Source organism: Populus nigra, chromosome 6, assembly GCF_951802175.1.
Source record: "Populus nigra chromosome 6, ddPopNigr1.1, whole genome shotgun sequence".
Classification (NCBI taxonomy): domain Eukaryota; kingdom Viridiplantae; phylum Streptophyta; class Magnoliopsida; order Malpighiales; family Salicaceae; genus Populus; species Populus nigra.
In genome coordinates, this window is record NC_084857.1 from 4,753,917 (window position 1) to 4,766,505 (window position 12,589).

Genomic DNA, 12,589 nt, shown 5'->3' on the forward strand with positions numbered 1-12,589 from the left:
TAGATAATTTTTTATGATTTTTACGAGTTTGCCTTAAATGTGTTAGCCTAGTCTCATGATCTAGGTTTGGGTTTCGAAAATTGGCCAATTTGACTTTATTTTTTCAGGTTTTTTTTTTTTAGTTTTATCATTCGACATTAGGTTATTGAATCTTTATTTTCTATAAGGTTATTTCAATCTCAAATCCTGAGTCATGGGTTAGTTCATTTAATTTTGGTTGACTCAAGGTCCTTTTTCAATGTTTTTTTTTTCAATTTCACATTTTATTATTTAGTTTACTTAAAAGTTGACCGTGATTATTGTATTTTGTTTTTACAGGGTATCAAATGGGCCACCAATTTAGCATGTTGACTAAAGTTATTTTTAAAAAAAAATGATTTTTTTTCAATTTATCGTTCAACGTTTGATTTGCTAGTAATTGAGTTTCATTTTTCAATTTACGAGGTTATCTCATTCTCATTTAATTTTTGCTTTATTATTAAATAAGTTGATCAAGACCTTTTAAGAATATTTAAAGAGTATATTTTCATGGTATTGAAAGCATTTATTTTTTTCGACTAGTCTTTTTGTTTTGTTTATTATTGTCATTGTTTTTTTTATAATCGTACTATTAATTTAATTGAGTTTATTGAACATATTCAAATCAATTACATTGATCCTATATTTTTTTGGTTCATTTCAAAACATTATTATAATCTTAATATTTTTTTATATATTAAAAGAAATTTAACCCAGTTTATAACATAATGAAAGCTACCTATCTACTAAACTTAAAAAAGAGTGGTAGCTCAAAACACCAACACAAATTTTCTCCAAACTAGCACCATCTCATATTCTTTTTTTTTTTCAAATGATGAAAAATCCAGACCTATAACCTTCATTTGCAGAGTAAAAAAAAATGTATATATAGAATATGATGTATAGTATTTTTTAATTAAAATACATTAAAATTATATTTTTAATATGAACACAGCAATAAAAAAAACCTGAAAAATCATTAAATTTAATGTTTTTTCAAAAAATTTTAAAAAATTATTAAAAAGCAAGTATAACTACAAAACAAACACTCTTTAAATCTTAAACAGGAAACATAGAAATTAAACTAGCTGGAATCCATGGGTCGAGCACCCCTGTGAAATTATATCTTAATACCTTATTTAACAGCTTAATCTATTGGGTTGAGATGATTCTTTATCAAAATATAGGTGTCATTAGATCCGGTCTTTAGATATACATTTTCACTTGAATCTTTTTGGGCATTTCATCTGTACAAGCTATCAAGATGACGAAACATTTGTTGCCTAGGACTGCATGGTTGGCCATGTCCAGGGTCCAATACCTGAAAACATGTCGTCATGAGGAAGTGTAAGCTTTGTAGTCACAACTTCGTTGCTGGTAATGGACTTCCTGATCTGCCATGGATTGCTAGGATCGATGCGTGGAGCTGGATACCAGTCCCTTATTTCGACTACGGCACGGGCTACCTGGTACGGCACGTTGCGAGCAGCCACTGCATCTTCTTCGGCTTTGGTGGGCAAAAAATTGTAATAGAAGGTCTTCCTCATGGGTGGCCATGGCAGTGATGGAAGGGGTTCCAATAAAAATCAGGCGAAGGGGGTTTTAGGTATTATGTGTAATGAATTGCTTTGGCTAATAAGGAAATTAGAGATCTTATCTTTTGCTTGCCTTTCTCGCATATTTGGAATAGAGCTGGATTTTCTCTGTATGTGATTGTGAAACAAATTCATTTCCATCCTTGAAGGATGAACATTTTCACAATGAAACACAAAAATTGAAACCTGTGATCATGAAGATGCTTGATTATCCTTTCTTATTTATTTTGTTATTTTTTAAACTTGAGATTTATTATCAATCCACGAGTATTGATTGAATTCTTTACTTTCCATCTTTAGAATAGAAATCCAATTATCATTTATTATCAATCCATGAGTATTCATTTATTATGCAATTGATTATCCATGAGTATTCATTTCCATCTTTATAAAACTCATTTGTGATTAAGTGACAATATGAACTGAAATTTATTTATTTAGTTAGTTAGTTTTATTCATAAACTCATTTGTGATTAAGTGACAATATGACAAACAACACAGGCGCTATATATATGATATTTAAAATACATATACAGTACAGGACAGGAGAGTAATCGAACTCAACCTAAACAAGGATGTCTTTGGCGAGTAAAGAACATTAAAAGTACGAGAAATTTTGTGATCAAAGGAAGTTTGGTGTCTGTCTCTTTCTCTCTCTCTTTTTAAAGAGTCCAATCAAAATTCGATGAGGTATAAAAAGAAGATGCCAATGGTTGAATAATAAATATAATTACAGAAGAGTCTTTAATGTCATATGTTCTCATCTCCAGGCCCGAACATTCTCTAGTTTACCTCCGAGCAAGAGAAACCCAAATCATATTGCTTGCTTGTTCATGTTTCTAATCATGAAAATTGCCATCTCAACTTTAAATATATCCCAATCGTGCTCGTAAATATAAAGAATAAATGGGTACTCGAAGACCGTGCTAGTTATTATTTTTAAAATGTTTTTTACTTGAAAATATATTAAAATAATATTTTTGATATTTTTTTAAAAAATATTTTTAATATCAGCATATTAAAATAATATAAAAATACTAAAAAAGTTAATTTAAAATATAAAAAAATATTTTTTAAAAAAGTATTTTCAAAATATAAAAATAATCTTACTAGAAATGTTATTAGAGCAGTGTCTGAATATGCTGTTGTTTTACCATCTCTCACTCGAATTCATTGCGAGTCAGATTCATGTCTAGACTCGTTAGAATATCACACCTAGTTATCAAGTTATAATCTACTGTTGTCTCGAACTCATGATAAACTACGGCTATAAAATTTGGATTATTTTTTTTTGGTGAAAAAAAAAAACTATTTCCAGATCTTTATACAAAAAGAAGGAAGTGTTTGTCATAGATCTGTTTCGTGAATAAATACAGGTTAGACTTGTTTGAGAGTATAGTTGTTATTGTTTTTTAAAATATTTTTTATATTAAAATACATTAAAATAATATTTTTAATTTTTTAAAAATTATTTTTTAAATTAACACATTAAAATGATTTAAAATATATATATATATATATATATATATATAAATTAAAATTTAAAAAAACATGGTAAAATCACGTTTCCAAAAGCTAACTTAACAGGAAGGAAGCCCGTGTTGTTTCTCTCGTTTTACCTGCCTTTTCCTTGGAACCCCAACCCGTATCAGTTGAGATTAGAAAACGATAAAAGGACCAGAGGCCCGGATCCTGTAGTTGAAAAAGAAAGGATAAACTGGCCTATCAAATATATAATTATATATAAATCACCCCGTGGGTGTTTCTCAATTCTCATATTAATTAAAAACAAGCTAGAACGCAAGGTGAACTTATTGTGTTCAGAGACACGTATCATTATTCATCTTAATAATATAATTACATTTTTATCTTTTAAAATAAAATATAATATAATTACTATATTAATTGTCACTTTAACTTTTTAGATAAAATAACTTTATCATCTTTAAAAGGAAAAAAATTTACGCTAGCTTGTAGGGTTTTTTTTTTTGTTTTGTTTTTGTCTTGTTTTTTTTATTGGGCTAGTTGGGAGATAATATGGTATTTTAATAAATTTAAAAATAAAAAGCTACTAACACACTGATTCAATGCGCGCAGCACATCTACTGCTGTGTAGTTCTCAGGTGGCACGTGGGGTGTGTTATGACAGCCAAACATGATTCTCGCCAATATGGTTGGAATCATTTTAGTGGCCGCTCTTTTATTGAGTGACGCTTATAGTTTATTGCTTATAATTTATTGATCTCTGATTTAATGTTCGATGATTTTTTCTCTCTTTTGATTTTCATACTTGACCATCCAAAATTCTAAAACAACCATTTAATGTATTTTTTCTTTTCTTTGTATTTGATCTATATATTTTTATTGCTATTTATTTTATTTAAAATAATTTATAAAAATATATTTTTTAAAAATTTTATCCTCCTTTAATTTTTTAATTATTTAAATTTATTTCTTATTCTTTTCACTGCTACTTGTTTTATTTGACATTTTTTTTTGAATTTATATTTTTGCGACTTTGTTCTCCTTTATTTTTTTTCCTATCAGATTTAATTCTTATTTGTTTTGTTTTAAGTTCTTTTCTTAATTAATTTTATTTTAATTTTACTGTTCAATATTTGATTTGATTTTATTTTATGTTGGATTTGAATTTGGTTTTTGTTCTTTTCTTAATTAATTTTATTTCAATTTTACCTTTTAATATTTAATTTGATTTCATTTTATGTTGGATTTGAATTTGGTTTTTGTCCTTTTCATTGTCAATTTTTTTAGCAAAATTTTTAGATTAAAATATTTTTTTTAATTTTATTATTTAACATTAAATTAGTTAGGAATTAAATCTTATAATAATTTATTTTTTTAATTAAACGAAAAGATAGCTCGGTCATAAACAAATCAAGCACGATCAAGTAATTTACTTAAAAGTTACCGTGCGATTAGCGCCGTCCTTTATTTAATCCCACTCTTGTCTCATAAAACCAAAAGGAGGTTTTTTTCCCAAATCCGATTTTGGCAAGGAAAAAAAATAAATCCTCCAAATCTCTATATAAACAAACCCTTCTCTCTGTTTTTTTTTCCTGTTTATGCATAGCGTCTTTAGTTTCAAAGTTCATCACAGGCACCATGACACCAGTTACCGGAAACAAAGGGCAGGAGAAATCCTACAAGATGAGACAAACCACGATAGAGAAGAAAGCAACAGAGCTCGCAATTTTGTGCGATGTTCCTGTTTGTGTTGTTATTAAAAACAATACTGACGGCAGGATTTCAACTGTGCCACAAGATAGAGGACAGGTGGTCGATATTCTCTTCTCTTACAAACACAAACTACAAGCAGAGTTAGTGGCGGGCAATGCGAAGTCCAAGGTAGTGAAAAAGGATGAAACCTGGGACCCAAGTTTTAATAACTTACCTGAGGAAAATTTGATGAAGTTTATGAAGGAATTGGAAGAGAAGTCAAAGATGGTGGATGAAGCAATTAAGAGAAAACAGGAGGTTGTTAGTAAGAAGGGGAGAGGAAAAAGAATCCATGCTGGTGATGGGCCGACAGAAGTCGGCAATAAAAAGGCAAAGGGCAATATTGTTCTTGATTCAAGAACGACCAATTCTTCGTTTTCTACAGATTCTGGTTTAGATTCTTTTGGTTCTAGCACCAGCAGCAATACTGGTTTTTCTGATGGAGTTTCAATTCCAAGGAGATTAACTGATGGCACGTTTGCGGGTGAGATTGACAATGATACCGATATCGAAGCTTTACCTGCATCCACAGTGCGGCCTGTAAAGCTGTTTGGGATTTTTCTCAATTGAGATGACTTTTGCCTCTATTTTTTAGAAATTCTCTCCGTGTAGTTTTCTAGAATTTTACCCCTAATAGTTTTTAAGACAAGAATAATTACTGAATTTCTTGCCAGTTATGGGTACTTTGGTGCATGGATGGTTGTTAGAATTTGATTCTTTTTTAAGTGTAACTGTTCATCCAACTGCTTGTTTGGTAGGGGGTATCGTTCAATCTAATTTTTTTAAAATTTAATTTTTTTTTTTTAGTATTTTTAGATAGTTTTAATGCGTTGATATAGAAAATAAAAATTAAAAATTTTTAAAAAATATTATTTTAATATATATTTGGTTAATTAATCTTCCATAATTGATATATTTTATATCAAAACTAATTTTTTTCTCAACTGAATCTCAAGCAAAACATCAACTCCCTAATAGAAAATACAAGTTGCTCCTCCCCTCGGAGGATGATATAAATGATTAAAAAAAATCTTTATTCGCCCATTCTTTCTTGTGTTTTTTTTTTAGAAATAGCAACGCTAGTATTCAACTCCCTGGGCCTCGACCCAATATATCCATCTATCTGGGCCTCCTGAGCGAGAAAAATAACCGAATTCTGGAATCTAGGCCCATAAACTGGAACACTAATATTATGGACACAATGGGAAAAACAAAAACGAGCGGGGCCATATATGGATGAAAATAAAACTAGGGTCTAGAGGCATTTCACCTTAGTATATATTACCGCCATCAACTCCTGCTCTCTAAGGCGTCTCTACTCAAGGAGGAGAGGAGGAGATAGAACAGAAAAATGGTAATTTCTTGTAATCTTTACTCCTATCGGATTGCTTTGCTCATCCTCGTTTTTGCTCTCTGTTTGTTTATTTGCATAGAATAAGAACTGTCTGGAAAATAGTCTGTGTCCACCCATCCTTACGGACGCGTCTAGGGTTTTGTTGTTTTGAAAGGCTTGTATGATATCAACTGCTCCCATTTGGGCTCTACAATTTTTCCTTATTACAAGCAGATTACAATGTAGTACCAGTGTTTTTGCTTCGCTATTGTTAGTGATTTGATGTATTTTGGTTTTGTGGTAATTATGGTGTAATAGATAGGTTCTGGAATTTAAAAGCAGTTTTAGAGGGATTCTCTTAGATGGTTATTGGAAGTAGTCTTAAACTTTGATGACTTAGAATGGCTGTAAACAGTTCTTCTCAATTCTAGCAATTGGCGGAGAGTGAAATCAAATGTATTTCAATTCCAGCAAATGTGTTTGATGGCTTGCAGCGTCTGGATTTTCTGGTTCAGCTAGAATTAGCTTTGGTGTTAGCCTAATGTTTTAAAAGCGGCCTTTTCAGTTCTTTCCAGTCAGATAGATGATTTTAACTTAGAGCTAGATCGAGACGTGTTGTTTCTTTCTTCTTCTTTTTTTGAAGAATGAGTTTTAGGAATTGAACACCAATCAAATGCATTTTTGCAATTTACGTAAGCTGATTGTTAGTGTGCTCTTATAGTGGAAACTGGGTTGCATTCAAATGTCTCGCGGAATAAGTTTTGGAAAATTGTTTTTTTGGGACTATTGAAGATCTTATCATGTTTCTGTTCTTCTGGGAAAATGCTTTGCTTGTTCCTTTTGTAACTGGTGGTCTGGCGTATTTGGTTTTTTACTTTCCTAATAGCTCTTAGTCTTTGTCATTAACAGCCGAAGCAAATACATGAGATCAAGGATTTTCTTCTCACAGCAAGAAGGAAGGATGCGCGTTCTGTTAAAATCAAGAGAAGCAGAGATGTGGTGAAGTTCAAGGTTCGTTGCTCCAAGTATCTTTACACGCTATGCGTGTTTGACCCTGAAAAGGCTGACAAGTTGAAACAATCTCTTCCTCCAGGTACAGGCGACCTTCTGTTTTCAATCGCTGTTCATATGTTGTGCTATTGGGACTATTTCATCATTGTGTTTTGTTCAGTGGCTATTCATGTCTGTGACCTGTCATGTTGCTCATGCATTTTGCACATGTCATCTTGTAGACTTGTTCATGCCTTTTGCTCCTAGGTAATCTAGAATTTATGCATGTATTATTTACTAGATATCATTATGATTTTTTATATATATAATACATCTCTTGCTTGATGCTCAAGATGAGATAAAATTAAGAACTCAACACTTTCTTTACCTCCTTTTCCCTTATATATAATTTTATCATATCCTTGAAAAGGATTGATTTGTGTAGTCTCTGTAATTTATTTTAGGTGATTACTTCTTATTTGGTTCCTAAAATTTGTTTGTAGGTTTGAGTGTTCAGGACCTTTGAAGAAACAATCGGAGTGATTTCGGGCCTTTGCAGTAATCAAGAGATTTATTTTAGCTTATTTATCTCCCTTTTTTCTTGTGATTTTTGAGTAATGTTTTCTTGATTTAGTGACTGATTGTTGAGAACCTATCTGATTTGTGGAGGCTTTCTTGTATAATCTTAATTTTTAAGCGGTGGATTTGGAGAATCGCTTCTTGGAAATATTTATAACCATTTTGTTCTCATAATTTTCCCTTTTTCAGGGATTTGTCCTCTCTGAACTCCCTCCCGTGCTTACAAATTTACAGGCACATAGTCAATAGATTTCAGGGATTACCTATTCTCACAGCACTAGTGATACAATATATTTTTTTGCAGAGGCAAAAGCTTCAATGTTTGTAGTCTCTATGTACGCAGACCGCCCATAGTTAGGCATATCATTTCGTAGACTACGAATGTTCTGGAGATTGTAAATGGAGACTGTAAATGAGGTTCCATCAAGGAATAAGCAATTAAACGTCATGGAAACAGAATATCTTCAAAAATTCCTGACCGAGGAAGGAACTCCCGTGGGGTTAGTCTGGGTTAAGAGAATGATCGCCTTGGTATGGAAATCCTGGAGAGGATTAGTCTGGGTTAAGAACACTCGGAAGTCCCAAACTGCTGATTTCAAGACTATCCTTCGAGTTTGATAGGAGAGGTCCTATATTTAGTCAAGATAAATATTTTTGCTTTCTAATATTGTTGCGACTGTCATCTGCAATCAATTTCACAACATTTTAACAGGACAGATTTCTTGATGAGTTTAGTTTTTAAGGAATGAAAAACAGCGCAATAACATTAAAAACCATGCAATAGTTAAGTTTCCTTTCAAACTAATCAATAACGTCGGAAAACTCTGAAGAACTGAAAATTCATAATGAACAAAGAAGAGTCATAGAGAGGTCACCGAATCGATTAACCGTCACTGGCTGTTCTTTCAATTTTGTTGGATGTTGCGGAAGGGACAGTTATTTGTCATCTTCAATGCGTATTCTCTTGACCATTCTTTCTAATTCACGTTCTTGATAATCCCGAGGAGGTGCAAAGTCGACCTCGCAGTCTGTTTCAACAATGCTTATTGCAGACGATGGCTTTGCTTTAACAAGTAATTTTTCTTTTTTTCTGTGTTGTGCATTATCAGAATAGTATATCACCAACAGTACTTAAACAAGTAGAGCTCCTGAGAGTACTTTCTAAAACAGATTTAGAGTTTGAGAGTCCCAAAAACCTTGTGGCATGTGGCTGTAATTTTATGTACGTTCCCTTCACAAGATCAACACTCTTCACTAGTGGGAGGCCTTCCTTTAGCTTCAACTTCTCCATCATCCATTGTGGTGAATAGATGAAACCCTCCTCTGCCATAACTCTAGAACTCCTCAACGCGAAACATTACCTGTTAAAGGGTTACGCAACTCGAATTACATAGGATAAGAAATCTCAAGCATAGCCAGACGATCAAGGGCTGAAGGTGGCATTAAAATCTTGTCACAAAAGTCTTTCCGCGATGAATTGCGAAAGTAAATCTGATCAAAGGGAGCATAGTTTTGGTAGGTCTGATAATCCATGCTTGTAGCGTCAGGAAATTGTGATAGCCAGTAGTGCTCCATTGGAAAGAATAGGTTTAGGGGTATTATATAAATAGCTTCCCCTGTCATCCTGTATGGTAATAACGAAGTTGGGACATTAATTTAGAAATTTATTTTATCGAAAGCGGTTTTTTGAGTTATTTTTTAGATTTGTATATGTTATTTTATTATTTTAAAAGTTGAGTAACATAAATCACTTTCTAGTTCAAGAAAAAATTAATTTGATTTTTAGAAAAATATTTTTCTTTTATTTTAGACTGAATACACTTTTCATAAGTTACAAAAAAAATTAAAAATATATTGTTATTATTATTATTTTTAGTTTAACGTGGATGTCCGGGTTAGCTTGCGCGCACCTCGACTAATCTCACGGGCTCTGAAGTTAACGACCATGTAAGCCTACAGTGGTCATCATATGAGCAACCACAGGGCTTGAACCTGGGACCAAGCACAAAGGGAGCAAACCTCTTGGTCCCACGCTCTTACCACTGAGCCACTACTTAGATGGTTGTTATTTATTGATTATATCAAATTTGGTTTTTAATTTTTTGATTGTTATATATATTTTTTTCAATTTTATATCTTAGAATTTGATATGATTTGCTTTTTATATTAACTTTACTCCTTGTTTTTTTTATTGTTATTTTTTTTAATTGAATCTTTTTTATTAATCATATTTGATGCTCATTCTTTTGATTGCTATTTATTTTATTTGAAATAATTTATAAAATTAGATTTTTTTTAATTTCATAATCTTTTAACTTTTTTATCCGTCAAATTTGATCTCTATTTTTCTGATTGTTATTTATATTTATTTGAAATAATTTATAAAATTAAGTTATTTTTTTCTAATTTAATTCTCCTTCAATTTTTTTATATATTAGATTTGGTTCTTATTCTTTTAATAAACTTGAAAAAAAAATAAAACATTAATATTTCAGCTCATTTTTTATGGCATAGTCAAACACTAAAAAATATTTTTTAATTTATTTTTTATAACACTATTAAATATAAAAAATAATGTACTTTTTAAAAATTTATTTTTCATAAAAATTTATTTTTTTAAAAAAATATTTCACAACAAATAAACAATCCTCGAAGAGAGATTTACAAGGATAATGGTGGGATATGTATTTTGGACTTCACTCCAGGATAGAGTGGGCGTGATATATAGTTGGAAGCGGGCCTAACTCACTAATGGGCTTAGTTCAAGATAAAGACCAGTTCTCTATCCATGACAAAGTACCTGCAGTAGTTGGCCCAACAACCATTTAACAGTGCAAATAAACGTTCACCGAAGTGGGAGAGGGAATATTTTCTAGGTTTAATTCATCTTTTACGGACGGCATGATTTTAAATTAGGAACAAAGGCAAAAGTGAACAGATTTTTATATGATAATTTAGTTATTTCCTCCAATTTTGGAAGTGCCATGCTCGCTCCATCCATACCTAGTTATAAATTCATCACTTCTAGATCATCATCATAGTTAATTTTGAATAATTAACGTACGTAATGGTCATATTTCCAAGTGATGAAAGGACTTAATTGCACCAGTTATTTTGAAAAGCTGAATAATATTGCTGTATTTCCTTAATTAACAGTTTGGAGCCAATAAACAACTGTTGTATATATATCTTGTCGTAGTATAAGTACTCAAAATTAAAGTCGCTAGGGAAAAAAAACAGGGTGGTTTCATTCGCCCGATGCATGTGCAATTAGCCACCCAAAAAATATATTTTAGGCCCTAGCAATCATAGTTGCTGAAGGTGTAGAAAGGATGCAAAGATAACAGGGCAAATATGTACATGGACCTGGAAGAAGCTCAGCTCAAATCACGAGCAACAGTGCGCACGGCCATAGGTGTAGATGTTCATGCAATGACACACTCCACAGAAAAGAGGGGGCACTTGTACACATGCTCAAGGGAAGATCAACTTAGGCTAGACCAAAGGGTAGCAATAATAAACACTTAAATCCAAGACGAGACAACTTCAAGAAATAGCTTTGAGTTTTGATATCTCTAAACTTTAAACAACACTACTAGCAGTATTTATTTATTTATTTATTTTTGTGTAAACCAGAGCTAGCTAGGCTCTTTAAAGCAAGTTATCAGGAGGAGATATGTAGCAAGGTCCAGGGTTACAAATGGTTTGAATCCCAAACAGAACCCTACATGGGGTTTTGAGGCCAATGAAGGATCGATGAATATATAAAAATCCCAAGAAATTAAGAGACGAGAATGAGCATTCCTAGGGCTTGTTAGCTAGCTTGTGAGAGGATTATTCTAATATTTTAGACATTCACAGACACGCATGAGGCATTCACTATTTTAATGCTAACTAGAATTATACAAATGGGGCCAAATTAACATCTCCTTCTACAATCTTGACTTTGACTTTGACTTTGGGGTTCTTATAGCATGTATCGAAGTGTATCCCAGAGACTGACATTTCCTGAGCATCTAAAATTACTAGCTAATTCTTACACCAGTTGCTGTTCTCTTAATCATTTCTTAGATTTCGAATTAATATTTAACAACGTTTTTTTTAATAATATTAATATTTTACTGTACCTTTTTTTTAGAAAGTAATATTTAATCACCCATTAATGTGTTTTTGGCAAAAAAAAATTATTTACAGTCAGCACCTTATTATTATTCGACAATATGAGAGACTAGATGCCTGTAACTTGTACTTAAATGTTCTTCTTTAGAAAGGCATCGTTAAAATCCAGTGAAATAATACCATAAAACTTGATGAAATTGGTGTAGTCAAATGGAAAATTCAATCTATGGTAGCGTAGTGCAAGACCACTAAAATAAACCCATGCAAAGTGAGGAAAAGAAAAGGTAGAGAGCAGAAAGTGCTAACGAATAGAGAAGACAAGGCATGGAAGTAAAAGAAAGCATTTTGGAGGTGGACCCTTGTTATCTTACTTTAAAATAAAGCTTACTTTTCTTGGAAATCTCTCACTCCTACTACTGGAATTTCTTTAGAGTGAGAGAGGAGTTTTTTTTTGCTGCTAAAATGCATGGATAAAGGTGCAACCAGAGAGAGAGGGCGAGAGAGAGAGAGAGAGAGAGAGAGAGAGAGAGAGAGAGAGAGAGAGAGAGAGAGAGAGAGAGAGAGAGAGAGAGAGAGAGAGAGAGAGATGATGATGATGATGGCTGGGTATTGGCAATGGCAATACTCACGTAGAGGTATGCTTTCCAAGGAGGCACGGGTGCTCCGCTGATTTCTCCAATGCAATCCCAGTTCCCGCTGGCTCTTGCCTTTGAATATG

General features: G+C 32.2%; 2 protein-coding genes across 2 annotated transcripts; both read left to right on the forward strand.

The window, feature by feature from the left end:
- Positions 1-4,034: 4,034 nt before the first annotated feature.
- Positions 4,035-5,593, forward strand: LOC133695856 (uncharacterized). Its single transcript, XM_062117820.1, has one exon. The coding sequence runs from the start codon at positions 4,737-4,739 to the stop codon at positions 5,418-5,420; it is 684 nt and encodes a 227-aa protein (XP_061973804.1). The 5' UTR covers positions 4,035-4,736; the 3' UTR covers positions 5,421-5,593.
- A 488-nt stretch (positions 5,594-6,081) lies between these two features.
- On the forward strand, positions 6,082-7,926 carry LOC133696857 (large ribosomal subunit protein eL38z/eL38y). Its single transcript, XM_062119143.1, has 3 exons — positions 6,082-6,204; positions 7,093-7,276; positions 7,677-7,926. The coding sequence occupies exons 1-3, from the start codon at positions 6,202-6,204 to the stop codon at positions 7,697-7,699; spliced, it is 210 nt and encodes a 69-aa protein (XP_061975127.1). The 5' UTR covers positions 6,082-6,201; the 3' UTR covers positions 7,700-7,926.
- Positions 7,927-12,589: the final 4,663 nt, after the last annotated feature.